Source organism: Podarcis liolepis (genome assembly GCF_965112155.1).
Source record: "Podarcis liolepis genome assembly, chromosome: 2".
NCBI classification, from domain to species: Eukaryota; Metazoa; Chordata; class Lepidosauria; order Squamata; family Lacertidae; genus Podarcis; species Podarcis liolepis.
Window position 1 is genome coordinate 88,876,821 of NC_139555.1, and position 20,204 is coordinate 88,897,024.

Genomic DNA, 20,204 nt, shown 5'->3' on the forward strand with positions numbered 1-20,204 from the left:
GTATATACTATTTTATTATATATGGTTGTTGCTCCTTGCTCCTCAAATGTGCAAAAAACTAGCCTAGCAATTTCAAACCACATGCAATTGCCCCACTTCAAGATCATAAAATCTAGCTGTACTAAAATTTATCAAATGGCTGCTGAAAGTTATGCTTATACCATCTGGATTAAAAAGAAAAATTAATCTGACAAGAACATAATGAAAAACAGGATTTGGCAAATGTTTCTCTCTAATTAGTGGCATGTTATCTATGAAAGGAAGGTTTAATGTTATAGCATGCATACAGAATGCCAAATTACAAAGGAACATAGGGTGCTGCCTTGTAACAAGTCAGACCATTGGTCTATCTAGCTTTCCAGTGTTCCAGGACAGGGACATTCCCAGCCCTACCAGGAAATGACAAGGACTATACCAGAGACCTTCTGTGTGTGAAGCAGGTGCTCTAGCACTGAGTTACAGCTCTTCTCTCTAAACTACCCACATTAAGCTAAACATCAGTGCATATATACAGTGGCGTAGCGTGGGTTGTCAGCACCTGGGGCAAGGCAAGTAATTTGTGCCCCCTAACCCGTGGATTTGTGCCCCCTAACCCGTGGATTTGCGCCCCCTAACCCTAACCCCCAGATGTTGCGCCCGGTGCGGCCGGCCCCCCCTGCACCCCCCACGCTACGCCACTGCATATATAGCCACAGTGGACTTACATTCTGAAGCACAGGGAATTACAAGATAGGGACTAATCTGTCATCCATCTCATGGGGTATCTAACATGAGGCAGGAGAGCCCGTTTTTGCTTCCACCTCTCTCCAATTAATTTAGTGCGGAGGTCTTACAGCCCACCTTTTTTGTTGATTGTCGGTGTTTCAAATCAACAGAATAGCATCTTCTATTCTCTCCCTGCCTCCCAAGCTTTTGCTTCCTTAATGTAGCTCCCTCACGCATCTCGAGGATTTATCCTACAGGATACAGAATCTCCCATGTATCTTAATGGTCTGTCTGACACCCAACCCTACAAAGAATACCCTCTACTGCATTTTATCTTTTGAATAATCTGCAAGTGTGGGGCCATCCACACTGGGGCGCCACCATTGGAGGACACCAGAGCCTCCCCCTGTGCCTTCACGGCTTAGCAGGACTTGCCCGTGAGAATGGGCCAATCAGAGGACAGCTGGGGAGCAGGCTTGCAAATACTGGCAGCAACCAGAACTTCCCAGCTCAATTCAGCTTCTGCTATCAAAAGTAGAGAAGTGAAATGGTCAAAGCTTTTTCACAACACTCTGAAAAGGGAGAGCACATAGCCTTCAAATGGAAAAAAACAAACCCACACCTAAAACAAAATTAGCTTGATAGAATGGGAGGAGGCAGATTTACTGTTTTATGAACCGTACAGCAGCAGAGCAACAAATTAAAATGGTGCTGGGAATCAGTAACATCAAGTATCTTTAGATACAACAAGCATCTAGATTCTGCACAAAAAAGGGACGCTACAGGTGCTGTATCAAGAAGTATTAAAAACACTGTGGTTTGGGAGGTTAGGATAATGCAGCATCTCTGCAAATGACATGAAATGTCTGAACCCGGCACATTTATGGAAGATAAATCCATCAGTGGCTATTATCCATGCTAATTTAGTGGACTGTCCAAGTAAGAGGCAGCAGACCTTTGAAAACCAGTTGCTGGAGAGTTGATGCCCAGCTTGTGAGCTTCCTGGAATTGCCTGGGAAATAGGATGCTTGGCTGAAAGGAGCTTTGGTCTGAAGGAGCCAGCAGGGCTCTTCCCATGTGAAATGATTAATAAAATGTACCTCTACTGCATAAAACTGCAACTGAGTGGGAATTCTTTAAAGCACTATATGTGACCCTGGGACCCTGCTATCTCTCTTTTCACTGGGTCTGCCACAAGCAAGTTAACATACTGCTGGGCATATACTGCTCTGACCTAGCTTCAAAATAAGCCTAACACACTAACTGGGGACATTTACACATGAAAGGTCTAAAATAGTTGCAACCATTTCGGTAGCCATTCTCAAACCTAGACGTGGCTATCCCCATTGCTACACACAAAAAGCGTAGTCTGCACAATTCGAGGTCCCTTGCCATTCATTTTCAGGCATGATAACTAACCCAGAGATCATGTACAACAACAGGACAGATGGCGGGCTGATTCAGTAATGCAAATACACTTTTGCTCTTTCATAGTTTGTAAAAAGAACGATAACTGTGGCATTCCTTCCTGCATCCAATGTCATCATGTCAGTGGTAAACTTCCTTTAAGCACCGTGATAAAACAAGGACATTTTTGCCACCAGTGGCTGCAGAGAGCAGATTGCATCCCTACACAAGAGACAGGAACCCCAATTAACATCTACATGAAGGATTCCCTTTAGACTTTTCATTGTAGACCCACATGTTTTACATTACTACGACATCCTACAGGAAGGTCAGAGTGGTGATAGATTTGCTTTTCCTTTAGATTCTTCTTAGTAATTATTCTATAATTAAAAAATCTATCAAGTCATGGGCTAGGAATTTGAACAGGTTAAGAGCGCAACATGAAAGTTGCAAGCCCCAAATTTTACTCCCATCTGTCGCTGATTTGTCATGTGACCTTGGGCAAGTCACAGTACCTCTGTGCCAGTTGCCTGGTCTGGAAAATGGAGATAAAAATAATTACCTATCTCAAGAGGGTGATGTAAGACTTAATTAATTCCTATTTATAAAATACTTTGAAACAAGCCATAGGAATCTACAGCATTATAATTGAATATTCAAGCCATTCCCCATTTTTTCATTAAGTTTCTGTCATAAGAGTGGATCAAAGTCAATACATATCAATCATCATTCCAAATCAAAAATACTCAGCATTTTTTTTACTCTCAATAGATTCATTGTCCATTTAACATTCTGTTATATGGATACTGCACCGTGTAAGCTTTTTCCTTAATTCACATTTTGCATCCCCCTATTTTTTTCTTTACCTCAATGCTGCTTATCAGTTCTAGATACTGAAGGTCTCGTACTCTGGTAAATGCCTATTGAAACAAAGAAAAATGCATCAGCAATGTCCTAATATTGTGTAGGCAAACAGTCAACAGGTATAATATATTCCACATATACTTAGTTATGGTTACTTACTATGCATACTAGACAAAAATTGATTACTGTGTACCACAAGTGGCAGTGAATTAGATTACTATTTGTACTTTTTGCATGAGCTAAATATGGAGATTTAAACAGAATATCCAATATGAACATAATGCATGCTGTGCAAAGTGTTGAGTTACAGAGTCAGGTTGAAACAAGCATATTTTTAAAATGCAGCTCTGTAATAAACTTAGCCTCATGTGTATAGATACGATATTAATTCAGTGAAGGGGGAAATGTATTTGTGCAGTGTATAGCCTTTATTAATAACGGGACCCCTTGTGTCATGTACTCTTGGGATAAAACAACACACAAATCTGGCAGCAAAAAGAAGATGGAACTGCCTTAGTCATTATCACTGAGGATACATTATAACCAATCTATAATAAGGAGGTATCATTAAAAAAAATATGAATGTACAGCAATACTAAGATTGCATTGGCCAGAAACTGGAAAACAGCAGGTCATACATTAAAACAGGTCAGACCACTAATCTACTTTGTATTCAAAAGACGAAACTATTGTAGGATCTCTTGGATGCACTAATTAAGTATGGGCATAGTCATGGAAAGATAATTGGTCTAACACTTGATCCCAAATGCATTAACTGGAAGCAAGTACCACTGAAATCAATGGGAATTTCTTGTGTGTACTGACCACAATTCAGTGGGGCCCAAGAATAAACACATTGTCAGAGCTTTCCTTCCAGTTTTTGTTGCAGGAGGGCAGAGAGCCAAACACCTACCCAGCCACTGCTATGGAACCGGGGGTGGGGAGGCAAAAATGAATAAATTAATACATTGCTGGGAATCCTAACAACACAGGCAGTTCCCGTTCACTGATCCTTTAGCTCACGGCTAAAGTTTAGGGATCAAGGTACAAGGCTACAATCCTTAGCCCAATTAACACTTGCCACTGAAGTCGATTGGCATCTTCCCTTGCTGTTTCTCTCCAGTTGAAGACAAATTACAGCAAGCTTTTATTGTATGTAGCTGCTTCCATGTTCAGGTTTGAACTGCTGCCCTTTGGTTACTTATCTTATATTACTGTCTTTAAAAAACTGTAATTTCTAAATATTGTAAGAAGCCATGAGTGGTGCTTTTACACCATAAAGGTGAGATATTGCAAAATTCTTTGAGGCTCAACAACAGATGTTGAACACAGACAAGATGATGTTAATGCTTGTAACATGGATGCTCCTGGGGATATGATCTACTTGTGATTCGTGGAACACTGGTGGCGCTGCTGAATCAGGTGTGCAATCCAAACACAGTACAGGGGGAAATGTAGTAGCTATGGCTAGAAGGTTCCTTTGTCAGCTAATCTGCGACACCTCCTGCATCCCTTCCAAAGAGACTGGAATTTAGCCACTGTCAGCCATGCCATTACAATAATGAGATTTGACCAGGGTTAAGCATGCTGCATGGGGCTTCCTTTAAAAATGTTTTTAAGGAAAAGTTGTTATCTTTCATCTTTATTATCTTTAATCTGTATGGGCTGCCTTGTGCGCTGTTATATGATATAGCTTATAAATTAAGAGGAGAAAAGTTCAATAAAAAAAAATCTCAAACCCTGTAGCATTTAATAATCTAATCTGTGACATTTAAGAATATAATCTCAACATACTAAATAAATCACGGCTATTTACATTTCTATAACCTGCTTGAATAAATGCAGCGATAGCTTCTCATTTATAGAGATATTTAATCTAAAACAAATATATTGTGCTTACACAAGGATAGTTGTGTCTCTCTCTTTTTATGTATTCTGGAAGCTGTTTTTCTTCGTGCTAATCTGTTCTAATACTTAGTGGACAGGTTACTTAACATCTTCAAGATGGTAAAAACAACCTCCCTTTAAATTACTAGATCTAATACCCTTTCTTTGACCAAGTAATAGGATAAAAATGCTTTAAGAAATAAGAAGCATATATTGAGTTTTAGTCAGTGGTGGCTTTCTAGGAAACACTCCTGCTTGCACAAGGCAAGGCTCTTGTTTTTCATCAGTTGTCACCACAGTCCCCACCCCCCATTGAAAAAGCTGCTCTTGAGGGTCAGGGGAATCCTCTGGAACAGTACAGGATATGGTAAGGAGAGCTGCAGTAGGTGATGGTGGTATCAGTGAAAATCATATGCCTCACCTCTAGGAACAGAAATATCTTTGCACAAAGCCACTACGGGACAAAATCTACTATTAATGAAAATTGTATCTAAACTCTGCGTATCGAAGCTCTGTGAAAATGAAAATTAAGAAAGAAGGACACACATTTGAACAACTTGGTATTTAAGCAATACCTAGTCTTAATTTCAAAACAATCCCCTTTATTTAATAGAAGGTTGTTGAAGCAGAAAGACAAATGATAAATAACGGTCCCAGGGCATGGTCTGAAGGGACACACTACAGCAACCATGTTGGAAGTGAAGTAGATGTGGTCAGTGCCAGAATGGGAGATCATCTGGAAACTCCATATACTCAACCTTGAATTCCATGGCGGGACAAGGGTGGGGAATATATTTGATCAGCAAGTACATTTTCCCACGCTACGTCAGAAATAACTTGAAAACAGGTTAAGTACAAATGTTAGGAAACACAATGTTACCTAGTCCTAATGGCAAGGGACTTTACATTAGAAGGAGAAGAGAAAGAAAATGTGCTATCACTTATTAGGTTTGTTTACAATGTCCAAGGCCAAGCCCATGCAACTCCTCACCGCCAGGATGAGAAGACACATGTGCTCCAGATGTTAAGAGAGTGCATACTGTCTGGAACATGTGAAGTTTGTATACCCCCCTCCCATAGACACACACAGGAGGGCATTTAAAAAGAGATGTTCAAAGCTTTTCTGAATGAGAGGGAAATAGAATAAATGTCCATATTCAAAGCTAAAGCAGTTCACAATGGAGAGAAGACTGGCAAAGAAATTTGTAACTTTTTTTTTAAGCAGGCTTATTATGTTACAGCAAAATAAATCTTTACTGCCACATAGTGGTCAACACAGCCAAGGATGGGTGAATATGGGTGATTTTTTTCCTACCCATAGTGAAAAGTGCTGCTCTAATTAAACTTACATTTAAATCATTACCTATCACTGGAATTCATTTGGAATTTATAGATTCCTCATGCCTTTAAAAGCCTGAGTAGCAAAATGTATGTGCTAACCCCTAGTCCATTAGATATTCTGCATTCTGAACAGAAATAGAAGAGAACAAATTACGTGTTTTCACCATGAATATTTTTTTTAAAGCACTCAGCTCACAGTTCCTAGTGATACAGTTGGGTATGTATGTACAATTAGTCTACTCTAATTGCATGCCAGTACAAATTGCAGAAGGTTCAGCTATGAAGCTGCAACACTTTACCTTTTTAGCAGTTTCAAATTCGAGTCCTTCTAAAGCCTCCATAGCCAGCTCTTTCCAATCTGTGTCAGTTACTCCTAAACAAGCAATCTTATAGGCTTCTTTGAACATTTTTCTTTCCAAGTATTGATACATGGGTGCTGACTGCAAATTGAAAAACCAAAGTAAAGCATTAAGATACTAGTGTGATTTCCTACACTTGATAAACTTCCTATCATATCACAGCGGCTATAACTGTAGGGAAAACCAAATTTTCTGCATTTCCCACTAAGATGCTATAAAGAAAATTTCAGACATGACAGAATACAATAAAATAATGTAGCCCCAATAATGTAGCCCTAGTACCCCAATTTGGAAATTTGGATGTCTATCATTTGCTGGATCAGGAACTGAAAGACATGCATCCGATTCAAATGTCCTCTGGACTACAAACCAAATAACAAATGCCACCCATCTAAATGGCACTGCTTTCCATAGGTTTCATGTTTGAATGTGCATCTCCATCCACATTATGACAGAATTAATAACATATAAGTGTCAGGAAAAAGCAGCAATGCAAAAGCCAGCTGCAGGTGGCTGGAATGCAAAACAGGATGTTGATGTCTGCAACTGTACTAGTGGAGAAAGGGGGCAGTCCATTCTCTGTACTGAGCACCGGATGTTAGCTCAGGGTGTCATCTGACCTGTACTGGAAGTGCAGGGGCGGAGTTGTGACTCTACTGCTGGAGTCTGGAGGGTACAGACACGTTTTCTCTGTACTGCTGAATGACAGGAATAAAACATGTAAATAGGACTCCTGTCTGTCTCTTTTCCCCTCCCTGGGGGAATGCAGGGAGGGAGAGAAGGAGGAGGGTGTGTCCTGCTCACGTCTGAGGAGGATCGCCGATTTACGACCTTGCCTGCTGGGAGACGCAGACGGAAGCTCAACAAGGATCCCAGCCGAAAGCCTGGGAGTGAGGCCAGTTACCTCTGACTGCGGCTGGAATCCTGACAACAAGTACCATTTTAAGTGTGATTATTTGGATCAGTGTTCTTTCTCTAAGAGCAGTATTCACTAAAGAAAGCTCTTCGACAGATGTTTACCAAGAATTCTGTACAAAACATTTCATGTGTAGGAAATTCCAAAACACATCCCCTGGCTAACTTGTTCTCTTGCCAAACTACTCTTGCAGATAGCATTCTGTTTTCTCTCTGTCAAAGAAACAGAATGCAATTACTCTATCACCATTTAGGGCAACCTTTAAAATGTTTGAAAATTATTCCCGCTCCATGATCCCCTTTAAAATCCCTTTCCTTAAGGCTACATTTGCACCCATCTATAATTTAAAAGATGTTTTCAAGCAACTTCATTCTCCTTCTGCTAAAACAAATCCATTCTTTAGCTGCTGGTGGGAAATCCATGTTACAAAGCAAGTGCTAACGTTCTCTGTGCTAATAAATAAATTAAAATGCATTCAACATTTTATCCTGCCTCTTGTATTCTATGCTATTTCACTTCTGCTAAACTTTTCTGTCTTCTCCAGCACGACAATTTAATTGTGAAACGCAAAACCCAACATGATCCCATGTACATATCTACTTCTTTAATCATCTAGTTGAAAGAGTCCTGCATGGGTCTAACCAGTGCCAAACAACTGAATTTTCCCCATCCATTTATGGTTGACAAGACTTCTTACTATTACAGCCCAAACGGTAAAGGGTCTGGTGGCACTTTAAATGCCAGCAAATATATTACACCATTTGCATTAGTGAACTAGGTTCACATCATCAGATACATGAAGTTCTACCCCATATTATAGATATATATTAGGAGTGGGGGACCCTTTTCAGCTCAAAGGTTGCATTGCCTCAGAGAGAACCTCCTAGGGGCCACATTCCAGGGGCGGATGGTGCCAGAGACAAAGATGGGTGGGACATCAGATGAGTACAGCAGGCTACATTTCAGCCATGCAAAAGTCATCCATCTAGTTATGCAGGAGACATTATTGCAACTCAAGGATTCATTCAAGCCAGGCACAGAGCAGGACCAGTGAGGGGTGTGGCCTGGGGAGTGTCCTAAGAACCTTGGATAGTCACATTTGGTCCTGAGGCCTGTGTTCCCCATCCCTGGCGTACATGTATACTCTCACACACAGGCTGAAGTAGGATTCTGAGAAGTGAGGTAGTAAGAAATGCAGAAAAGGATCTAATTAACAGGGCTAATTCACATTCACAGTTCTTGATGACACAGACTTCTTACCATTACTAAGCCAACTAGCACATTAAGGGAGCAATGCTATGAACAAGGAACTAAGGGAAAGCAAGCCAGTGTAAATTAAGCCAATGTAAAGTTATACCGTATCCAAACTCAGCTAAGCAGCACGGCTGCGGCTGATCTGCCTATGTCTAGCAGAGGAAAAACAAGTCTTTAAACTAATGTTCCATGGCCACGTCTTGTGATTGAGCTAAGTGGCCTTGGGATTCAGCTTAGGTTCCCTCTCCCTGGGCTCACACCCACCAGGGCTCCAGAATGCCCCTTTTGCAGGACTTACACCAGACTTGGTTCTGCCAAGCATGCTATACCTGCGTATATTCTGCTGAGCTAGGGTTGGAAACTTAACCCTGACTAAGCTGGAGCTCTGCTGCATCCTAAACTACTCATTCCAGTGGATCCTGTCATAGGATTGCCCCCTTAAGGTGCTAAAAATCCTTTGTCTCAGTTCAACCCACAAGTGACATTATTGGATCTCTTAGCAGAATGTAATTCAGTAGTTTTACTTTGCAGTGTCTGTTTTAAGTTCCTTTTCTTCAGGATGGCCACTTCAAGGGCATGTACATTGTCCCAGAATGCTGAAATGTTCCCCCACTGGCTTCTGAATATTGCCATTTCTGATGTCAGATTCGTGTTGATTGTTCTTTTGTGTTCAATTTTTTCTTTTGCGTAGAAACTTGCCTAAATGGCATTTGCAACAATGCTGGCAAAGGTCCAGTTTATGATCAGTCATGAACCTCACATCCTCCTCTGCATGTCTACCATCTTTTGTATTTGTTCTCTACACACAATTACGTGTAAATAGAATTTTTGCTGAACTTTATAGTACACTCAGTCAAGATGATTTTCATTTCTAATCCTATCCTACACTCCAGAATATAGATTGACAGAAAGCGAAGAAGTAATTGTGACAACTTTGTTGTCTGCTCTTATTCAAGTCATTATTTAAAAGGGTGACCACCAGCTTCAAGCCAAAGCTCTATAAAAACCCCTCAGTTTCTCTTCCTTTGAATGTAAGCCAAGTGGAAAACAAGTGCATTCCAAAATCCTTTAGTTTTAGGAGTGGCATTTACTAGATCTTTGATCATGTAAATGCAAAACAGCTAAATTTAAACCCCAGTTCTGCATTCTTTCCGCTAATGTTAGTCAGTTGTGAATGGACACAAAGGGCAAAATCAAGCACAAATTCCACCACCATACTTTTAAAAATTTTAAACAATACAAAGAAAGACATTTCCAAAGTAGTCCCTAAAAACTTAGAATCATAGAATCATAGAGTTGGAATAGACCACAAGGGCCATCGAGTCCAACCCCCTGCCAAGCAGGAAACACCATCAGAGCACTCCTGACATATGGTTGTCAAGCCTCTGCTTAAAGACCTCCAAAGTAGGAGACTCCACCACACTCCTTGGCAGCAAATTCCACTATCAAACAGCTCTTACTGTCAGGAAGTTCTTCCTAATGTTTAGGTGGAATCTTCTTTCTTGTAGTTTGGATCCATTGCTCCGTGTCCGCTTCTCTGGAGCAGCAGTAAACAACCTTTCTCCCTCCTCTATATGACATCCTTTTATATATTTGAACATGGCTATCATATCACCCCTTAACCTCCTCTTCTCCAGGCTAAACATGCCCAGCTCCCTTAGCTGTTCCTCATAAGGCATTGTTTCCAGGCCTTTGACCATTTTGGTTGCCCTCCTCTGGACACGTTCCAGTTTGTCAGTGTCCTTCTTGAACTGTGGTGCCCAGAACTGGACACAGTACTCCAGGTGAGGTCTGACCAGAGCAGAATACAGTGGCACTATTACTTCCCTTGATCTAGATGCTATACTCCTATTGATGTAGCCCAGAATTGCTTTGGCTTTTTTAGCTGCCGCGTCACACTGTTGGCTCATGTCAAGTTTGTGGTCAACCAAGACTCCTAGATCCTTTTCACATGTACTGCTCTCAAGCCAGGTGTCCCCCATCTTGTATTTGTGCCTCTCTTTTTTTTTTGCCCAAGTGCAATACTTTACATTTCTCCCTGTTAAAGTTCATCTTGTTTGTTTTGGCCCAGTTCTCTAATCTGTCAAGGTCATTTTGAAGTGTGATCCTGTCCTCTGGGGTGTTAGCCACCCCTCCCAGTTTGGTGTCATCTGCAAATTTGATCAGGATGCCCTTGAGTCCATCATCCAAGTCGTTGATAAAGATGTTGAATAAGACCGGGCCCAAGACAGAACCCTGTGGCACCCCACTAGTCACTCTTCTTAACAGAAGTTAACGGTCTGGTTTGTGTCTCGCCTTAATAAGTTGAGATGTGCATGTACCTCAGGCCTGCACACTTTGTTCTCATGTTACCCCCTTTCCTTCTTAGCATGCCACAATTAACTCAGGAATTTTTCAGTTAATTATTTCCCTTTTTGTTCAGATCAAGAAACTATGGTTGCCAGGGTAGAAACAAGCAAGGATCTTAACCCAACATCAAACCATGAGTTAAGACCATGACTGGTTTAAATTCTGGTAACCATAGTTTCCCTGCTGGAGGTAATGGATAACTATGATAAGCTGAAGACTTTGAGTTAATTGCAGTGCACCAAGGAGGACGAAAGGCATGGCACAAGTATATACTCACAAGGCTTAAGCATAGGTTTACTTATAAAATTGTAATAAATACATCTGAACTTGGCCATTAAGTGAACTATTCCTGTAATCCAACACTGTGCAAGCAACCTTCAATTTACGCAACCAGATTTTCCTTTCCTCTCTTCCCAATACCTGCAGTCCCCACAAACTTCTAGAGCAGACTTTGGGGGTGCACAGAGGGTTGCAATGGGGAGAAATGGAAATCCTGTTGTGGAGCTCTGTTCTGCTGGTAGACTGACACCACCAGCTTTTACTCATTATATTAAATACTTCAGTGGCTCTATTGCTAGTACTTTCCATCATGTCCAAACAATTGTTTTGTTGAGAACACGGTTTTCTTAGGGACAAATCACATTTGTTGTTGATCTAAAATGTTTTGAACAACACAACTGGTACGTGAACAAGTCACAAGCAAGAATGTGTAGGAGAATAACTGGCATTTGGCTGGAACTTCACCAAAGCGAAAGAAAAAACAGAGAGAGCAAAGTTACCTGTAACTATAGTAATAGGAGAAACAGCAGCATTAAAGTGAAAGCATGCCATGGAATAATATGTAATTGCAGTTGGTAATGCCAATTTTTACTAGGAGTTTTCTTGTCTACCTGATTTCATTCTGTATTGTTGTGTCAAATGATTAACACAATAAACTTTCACCTACCTCTCACAGGACAGTGAAAACTATCCCTTTCTCCTCCAAGCACAAAACTACAGACATTATTCATGAAAGGAAGGCCAAAAAGCTGGTGGAGAAATATTTTAAAACTCTATTGGACAGAAAGTAGGCATGTTTCAGGAGCACTTAAGATAATCTGACATCAGCAACAAAAAGAATTAATGAACAAGATTAAAGATTACCTGGGGAACTTCAACAGCAGTCATGGAAAAAACATGGAGACAGAAAATTTTGGAACCATTGTATCCCACAACGAAGCCCTGAAGTTTCTGCTGATGGACAGGAAAGTTACTAGCTTTGATGTTGAGATATCCACCACCAGAGAAACAGAGCATGTCCTCGCACTGTGTGTTCCAAGCCACGCTGTTAGCATTGGGTTCCTAGAGGATGATCAAACAACATGCAATACAAAAAAATGAATGGTCTTCATTTATGGTACATGGTCATGCTTGAGGAAGACTTGGCAGGTCAACTTGGACTTCCTAGAGGGCCACTATTGATCTGCTAGCCAGAGGTCCCCCACCCTCTTTTTAAGTAGATAACAACTCCTAATAGCTATCCAAGCAGTCTCACTAAGGCTCCTTTCTCATCCTTTTGGGAAACTTTTCTCTAAGATACAGGGTGACAAAGGAGCAGCATGATAGAGCTATTCTCTGATTTAGCTCTTTGCGATCATGTGGATAGTGCTAGACAAAGGGAGGGAAGGGATGGAGTTTCCAAATGTTTACCTGAAAGAGCAACTCTTTGGTGTTAATATCATACACTAGACAGGTGTCATTTTCATCAACCACTGCCAGCTTGTTTCGAGATGCACTCATATCCAAGCAGCGCACAGCTGTGGATTGTTTCAGCAAGACAATTGCAAAAGGATTGTCTACAAATATCTTTAGAATCTGGATGTGATTAAATTCAGAGAGTTAATAAAATACTTCTTAAAAGCAATACTATTTTTATTTGTCAGTCTCATGCACTGGAGAATAAAAACTCAGGAGAATAATTAGTCTAACAAATTTAAAGCAGACTGTTCGCTTTTGCCCAAATTACTTCCTTGATTACAAATAATAAAAATAAAAACATGAGGCAAGATGATGGCTAGGTTTAGGGTCACAAGAATCAGAAACAAAAATTAACTCCACACTTTGATTCTTCTTCCCATTTTTTTTAAAATATTTAATATAAAAGCAGAAACCGCTTCCTAGGTGGGGGGCATTACTTTCCCAACAGGTGGGTCACTGTTGCAAAGTGGCAGGAAGGTTGATGTGGTGGAAACATACCTTGGAGCCAATCTGGCACAGTGCAACTGCACCCTGCCAATATCCCTGCCACTTTGCCTCTTCCCCTCTCCCCACTGGTAAGCAACAGCAACCAGCTTACCAGGAAGCTAGTGTAGTAACTTCATCCAAAACAGTAAGCTGCAAGTAGTCTATGTTGCTCTCTACAGCACTTTACCGAAGTACGTACTTTTCCCTAACTTATTGCAAACCAGTTACTTGCAACTCATTTTCCATTATAGGAAAGAAATGGCGAAGGAAGCTTTTGAGTAACTGCCGCTTTCTGTGAACATGTAATTCTTGGTAACCATCAAATACAGAATGTGCAAAAAACCAAAAAAAAATGTCACTTAAAGAGCAGCCAAAGACACTAAGAAGCAAATTTCAGCCTATTGACTGGACCCTTTAGCATCTAAATCATCTCCTTAATGAGTACAAATTTCACAAAGTCCTATGAACTTAATCACAAAAGGTCACCTGGCCATTCTTTAGCCCCACTAAAAGTCCTTCTCGGCCTGGAGGTCCACCAATTACTTTTATGTACCGAATGAGAGACTCCATCAGCCACTCTCTTTCTTTAACACCACTGAATGAGAGGCACTGGAGCCTTTTCTCCTAAAAGAGGGAAGAACATGTTACATTCTCATTAAAGTAATTCTCATATCTCTCAGCCTAACAGTGCTGTACACATGCCAGGCCTTTTTCATGCTAGGCAGCCAAGGTACAGATATCAGTCTGATTTTCAACTCATCAACCGCTTACATTGCAACAGGTGAGGGAAATTTTACACAGGGGGATAATGAGGGGGGCCTTAGTCCCAGGTGCATGAATTTGAGGGGGCGCAAACCAAGCACGCGCCCCCCCCCCCGGATCCCCATCCCACCCTGCCTGCCTCCAGGGGTCTCTGAGCCCCAGAGCCTGGCCTCATCACCATGTCCCCCTTGTTGAATGGCTGCCCGGCCAGTGTCAGGGGATTTTGCCTGCCAAGGGCTACATCAGCCAGCCAGGCTCCTCACTGGGTGGGTGAGCAAGTGACAAGGCGTGGACCCGCTTGGCTCTGGTGGTGAGAGCTGGGCTGGTACGGAGGGCTCAATGAACCCTCTGCATCCTGGACACCAGCAAACTACACAACAACACTGGTTTTGCAGTATTTACAATTCTTCAAGGATCCTGCATTAGAAATGTTTACAACCACACATTATAATCTAATTATTCAAGACTGCATCAAAGCAGGACAGAAGCCTCAGGAGAGATAAAAAGAACTGCCAGACAGCATTTAAAGGATAGCCACAGATTATTTTACTACTAGATTGTTGCATTGAGTGTCTGCAGCAAACCATTTTAGTGTCTCTAAGAAAGCAAGGACAGATGATTTACTGGCAACATTTTATTAACATTCTGATAGCAACCAAATAAAAGGGATAATATTGCTATGCTTAAAGAAGGGAGGGAATCTAACCCCCAATAAAATATTGATGTTACTTCTAAATACCACATTTTGGGCAAGCCATGTATGTATAACATCTGGAGTGGGACAGGTGGAAAAAAATATACACAGCTCATCTCGCAGCCATCTCTGAAGTAAACTAGCTCATTATGGATGACTTCTGCCCAAGAAACTTTTATTAGAAAAAATATTTCAATATGTGTATAGTTCATTTTAAAGTATATATTTATTAATTACCTGGCATAAAATAATGTGCTCAGAACACACAACCAATAAGTTGCATTCAAACTTTTTTGCTATCTTTTCTTTCACACGATAATGCATGTCGGAAGAATCATCAGAATATAGTTCATAAATCTGGATTTTCTCTGGCAACTGGATTGCTAATCTGTTTTTGTATATCGCAATTTTCTTGACAAGCTCTCTGTTTTTAATGCGAACTGGAACAAAAGAAAAGAAAATAGTAAACTGATTTGCAGGGTTAAGTTAAAGTGCCTTATATCCTATTACAGCATCTATTTAGATTCATACGACACAAGACAGATATCTGGTGCCAATTATTAGAAGCCACTTATTACTAGTACTCATTCTTTTTATAGTTTAAAAAGATGTCACTAACATGACATTTGTAGGCACCACTGTGCCCACTAGTATTCCTATGGTGCCCATGAAAGGTTTCAATAACTATCTCCTCAAAAATCCACCATCAATGAGAAACTGCTTCCTTTTCCTGCTCTGTTTCTGGGTACAATGAATCAGCCTGTTTGAATGCACATCCTTAGAAATGTCCACATTTCATAATAGATGCTAGGATTGGACATCCACCCTCTCATCAGTTCCAAACAAAGGAGAGGTGCAAAGAGCTTTTCTTTGTGAACAAGTGCCATGGTGGCTAATATAAGTGTCTTTTTCCTAAGGTTGCAATGGATAGGCTGGTTTGGGGGCAGGAATATGCCCACACACAGGGCCGGATTTAGGTTTGATGTGGCCCTAAGCTACTGAAGGTAATGAGACCCTTTATATGTCTAGCTATCCTCTGTCAACAACAAATTGTCCCTGTTTTTTGTGTTGAATATATGCTATATGGTAATTTATGGACCTAATAGGTATCTAAAGCCATTTGCACATAACAAAATATGTATTTTATCAAAACAATCGTTGAACTGAAATACAATTAAGAAGAAGTATATTAATAGTTAAATACAATTAAGAAGAAGTATATTAATAATGAAATAATTATTAAGCTCTAACTTAAAATCTTGGAAATGTACATCCAGGGTTTTTTCCTATAATTTTTTTGGGGGCCCCCCAAGAGAGTGGGGCCCTAAGCTATAGTTTGTTTAGCTTATACATAAATCTGGCACTGCCCACACCCATTTGTGGTCCTGACTCCTCATCTGCTTTCCATTTTTGTGACTGGTGCCCACAGCCCTTCCTCAAAATTCCAAATGTGCCCACTGACCCCAAAAGGAAGGTGACATCCAAAAGGAAGGTGACATCATGTTCTCTAAAAAAAATAGATTTGCAATAACACTTTTATCCTGCACCTTCCATCCCTATGCCTCAGGGAAGCTCACAATTTAAGATTTAAAGCAATAAAACCAATCAGCAGCAGCAAACTTCAAAAAAAGCAGCTGCAGCAACAAATCTTGGACAGCTGCCAGAAGATACCCACTGAGAGGGTACGCTGGGTCTCCTAGAGCTCAGAGCTCTACGTAAAACACCTTCAGGCAAAAAAAATATTTACAAGACGATTTCTAGATTGTTGTTCAGCCCTAACAAGGGCTCACAAAAATGTTTAGCACTGGACAATTTGAAATATTATGCACATAATTTAACAGAACTAAGAGCAAGGATTAAAAGTAAAGAGAGTAGGAAACTTCATTAAAAGCCAGAGTGAATATCTCAGGAATAGCACTAGTCTAACTTCTTTTGGGAAGTAATATTGAAGCTGAGCAGCTATCACAAAGAAGGCCCTGCCTCGACCTCTTTTGTTGCCACATTAAAAAGCAAGGCCTCCATTGATTGTTATAACCTTCAAAGGTAAAGGTAAAGGGACCCCTGACCATCATACTCATGGCATAAAACGGCAGATCGATGTTTTCATTTAAATACACTTTGTACTGTCAACCTAGCAGTTCGAAAGCACGTCAAAGTGCAAGTAGATAAATAGGTACTGCTCCGGCGGGAAGGTAAACGGTGTTTCCGTGCGCTGCTCTGGTTCGCCAGAAGCGGCTTAGTCATGCTGGCCACATAACCTGGAAGCTGAGCTGGCTCCCTCAGCCAATAAAGCAAGATGAGCGCCGCAACCCCAGAGTCATCCGTGACTGGACCTAATGGTCAGTGGTCCATTGACCTTTACTGTCAAATATGCAGACAGCAATTAAGCTGTACATATCCACCCAAGTTGAGAGACATCCCCCTCAAAAGCTACCTTTTTGCTCTGTGATGAGGTGCTGGACAATAACATCAGTCATACTGTCCCTGTAAGCATAGCGGTCCTTATAAAGGCCATGGACTGTGCTGAAAATCAGCTGATAAAATGAAATTGTTCCATCCTCACATCCTACTGCCTGAAGAAAAAGCAAAAGATCACCAGAAGTCAAAAAACCATATGGTTATGTATCTGAACCATAAAACAGTCTGAAAAGGTGGCAACCTTCTTAGATTACTTGACCTTTTTTAAAGATCATTGGGCCAAGTAAGAGGCAGAGATTGCCTTTCAAATAGACAAATCTCAGCACGTAAGGGAAAAATGAAACGGAAAAAGGCTGGAGAGATTGGAGGCATTATTCATCTGTTAAATGTCCCAAATGTGCATGTTAGCTTTGAAGTAGTATTATTAAAGTTAAGGCAAAATGCCACAGAGCTCAGTGTAATTTTCCTAGCACAGACCTGTTCTTAATATTACATGTTATCTGGCTGCTAACTACACTTGCGGGAGACCTTAATCCACATGCCATCCATTTGCCACCACTGGAGAATGCAACAAATATGTCTGCCAAAAAACAGGAGTCATACGGCAACACCAGCTGTGAACAGCTGTGTTGTCCTGTTGACTGTATTCTCAGATTTGCCTCTCTTTGTAACGCATGAAATGGTCCCTAAGACACATGTTGTTCCAAGAACTGTAAAAAGCCACCTTCATGCCATTTGTTTTGAAGTACAGTGCTACCTTGGAAGCCAAACGGAATCCGTTCCGGAAGTCCGTTCGACTTCCAAGCAGAGGCGTACGAAGTGGGGGGGCACAGTGGGCAGGCCACTCTGGGGGTAGGGACAAGATGGCCCCAGCCTCCTCCCAGCTGTAATGCGGCCGAGGGCGCATGCAGTCAGTATGGGTGCTGCTCAGGCGCCGTGCGTACGGGCGTCCATACGGGCTGCCTCTCGCACGGCAACCGTACAGGCTGCTGCTCTCGCACGCCGTCCATACAGGCATCCGTACGGGCTGCCTCTTGCACGGCGACCATATGCACTGCCGTGCGTGCGCACTCCATGCAGGATGCCACACATGTGCACTCTGTAAGGATGTCGTGTGTGTGTCACCGGGCGGTTTGCCCTGCCCCTTGGCATCCTGTCCTGGCTGCCAGAGAGGGTTCCTCTGCCACTGCTTCCAAGGCACAGCTTCTGATTGGCTGCTGGAGCTTCCTGCAGCCAATCGGAAGCTATGGAAGCCCCACTGGACGTTCGGTTTCCAAAAGAACTTTCACAAACTGGAACACTCACTTCCGGGATTGCAGCGTTCAGGAGCCAAAACATTCAACTGCTAAGGTGTTTGTCAACCAAGGTACGACTGTATGTCTCATGGCTAACTTATCCCTCACATTTGATGGTTTTGGAACCAAGGAGAGTAGAAACAAAATCATGACCCCAAAGTGGAGGGACCCCATGCAGTTCCACATGTGCAAAGGCTTTTACCAATTCACTCTTACCACGTAATTGGAATCTGGCTTCGCTTTGCACGTCCACACCCATGTGTTCTGTTCCCCTATGATGCCAAGGCGCACACCATCCTTTGTGTAGAGGGAGACTTGTTTGTCGGAGCCTCCAATTAAAATGTATTCTCCTTTTGAAAAATAGCTAACACAGCAGGGGTCAAAGTTCAGGACTCTGTCTTTTCCAATCTAGAACAATATGAAAGAAGACATCAGATATATATATATATATATATATTAAAGTTCACAGGTAACACAGTAATTAAATACACGTTCCTATTAAATCTGTCAAATATTGCTGTTTGATATCACAGGCTTTCCTTTTCCTTCCTTAATTAATGCTTTTAGGTTACGATTGGTCTTTAGCTCTGGTAGCAGGTGGCAAGTCTACCTCATACACCAGTTTTGTTCTTCAAACCAGTCAATGGAGCCTGGTCAGGATATTCTTGTTCAGCAGTTCTTGGCTCTGAAGCACATGGTGATATTGACAAGTGACACCACTCAGCACAGCTGTGGAGCTACTCTAATGCGTACCTGAGAAACAGTACAGCTTGAACTGGCTAATGATCAAGGAGACAATGCTTTTTATCTCCTTAGCAACTTGCAAATCCAAGCCATGAGCTGCTAATGATTTATATAGAAAAATATAAATGCTTTACTGTACAAAGGGCCAGCAAGCAGGCCTATAATTTTAAAGTCACACCTTACTGGATAAGTGGAACTTTCAACTCAGTTCTTTCCCAGGAAGAAAATAAAAAAGTGTACTTTCGAAGGCATTGTATTAATATAACACTTACTTGCTTGCCGCTGAGCTGATAAAACGAAAGCCTTTGTCCCCAATCTGCCACAGCTAAGATGTCATTGTGTTCATCTCTACCATGCACAAAAGGAGAAGCCAATTATGATACGTTGTAAACAGTTCTGATGAACTACAAAGCAACAGATAGCCCCTAGTGTTCTCTACTATGGCTGTCAGCTGTATAAACAGAGTTTTCTAATCCCCTTCCACCCATCTGCCCCCAATGATACAAAGGCAAGGACTGTGTTGTGGAGATGTGTGTAGTTTCTCAGAGAGATCGCGAGGAGGGGTTGTTCAAACCCTTTCTGGTTATCTCCTCCTCCCTCAGCTTAGCTGATACTGCTGAGCAGCAATGAAGACAGGCGCATGGCCATGCCTATTTTGGCTGCGCTCACAAGTGGCATGCAGCACATGGAAGGTTGGCCAGGAGGGGCTGTGACTCCTCAGTCTGAAAAGGAGTCTCCACCCCACCTTACCTAAAACTGTCCCTTGAGCCTCATTCTTATATGTGTAGAGCTCCCTTTCACTTGCACAACTGCACACAAGTGCAAAAGACAATACAACTCCAAAACCTAAATATACCTCTTATCCCACCATCTACAGAAGGCTGCCATGTTTTCCTTCAAAATGATCCTTGGCAAACTGCTGTTCAAACCTTTCTATTAAAATAAATTAAAATTCCGTCTATTAAAATAAATGCTATTTGGCCATA

The 20,204-nt window shown here is 41.5% G+C and overlaps 1 protein-coding gene across 2 annotated transcripts in view; it reads right to left on the minus strand.

Moving 5' to 3' along the window:
• The window catches only part of IFT122 (intraflagellar transport 122), a 57,654-nt gene that overhangs the window by 26,163 nt on the left and 11,287 nt on the right, over positions 1 to 20,204 (minus strand). For both annotated transcript variants that reach the window (XM_083481165.1, XM_083481166.1), the window contains 9 exons: positions 19,491 to 19,566; positions 18,691 to 18,882; positions 17,196 to 17,334; positions 14,999 to 15,201; positions 13,792 to 13,929; positions 12,772 to 12,936; positions 12,226 to 12,423; positions 6,504 to 6,644; positions 2,979 to 3,032 (listed from right to left, as the gene is read on the minus strand). In XM_083481165.1, the coding sequence (XP_083337291.1) occupies positions 2,979 to 3,032; positions 6,504 to 6,644; positions 12,226 to 12,423; positions 12,772 to 12,936; positions 13,792 to 13,929; positions 14,999 to 15,201; positions 17,196 to 17,334; positions 18,691 to 18,882; positions 19,491 to 19,566 (1,306 nt within the window). The remainder of the gene's footprint in view (positions 1 to 2,978; positions 3,033 to 6,503; positions 6,645 to 12,225; positions 12,424 to 12,771; positions 12,937 to 13,791; positions 13,930 to 14,998; positions 15,202 to 17,195; positions 17,335 to 18,690; positions 18,883 to 19,490; positions 19,567 to 20,204) is intronic.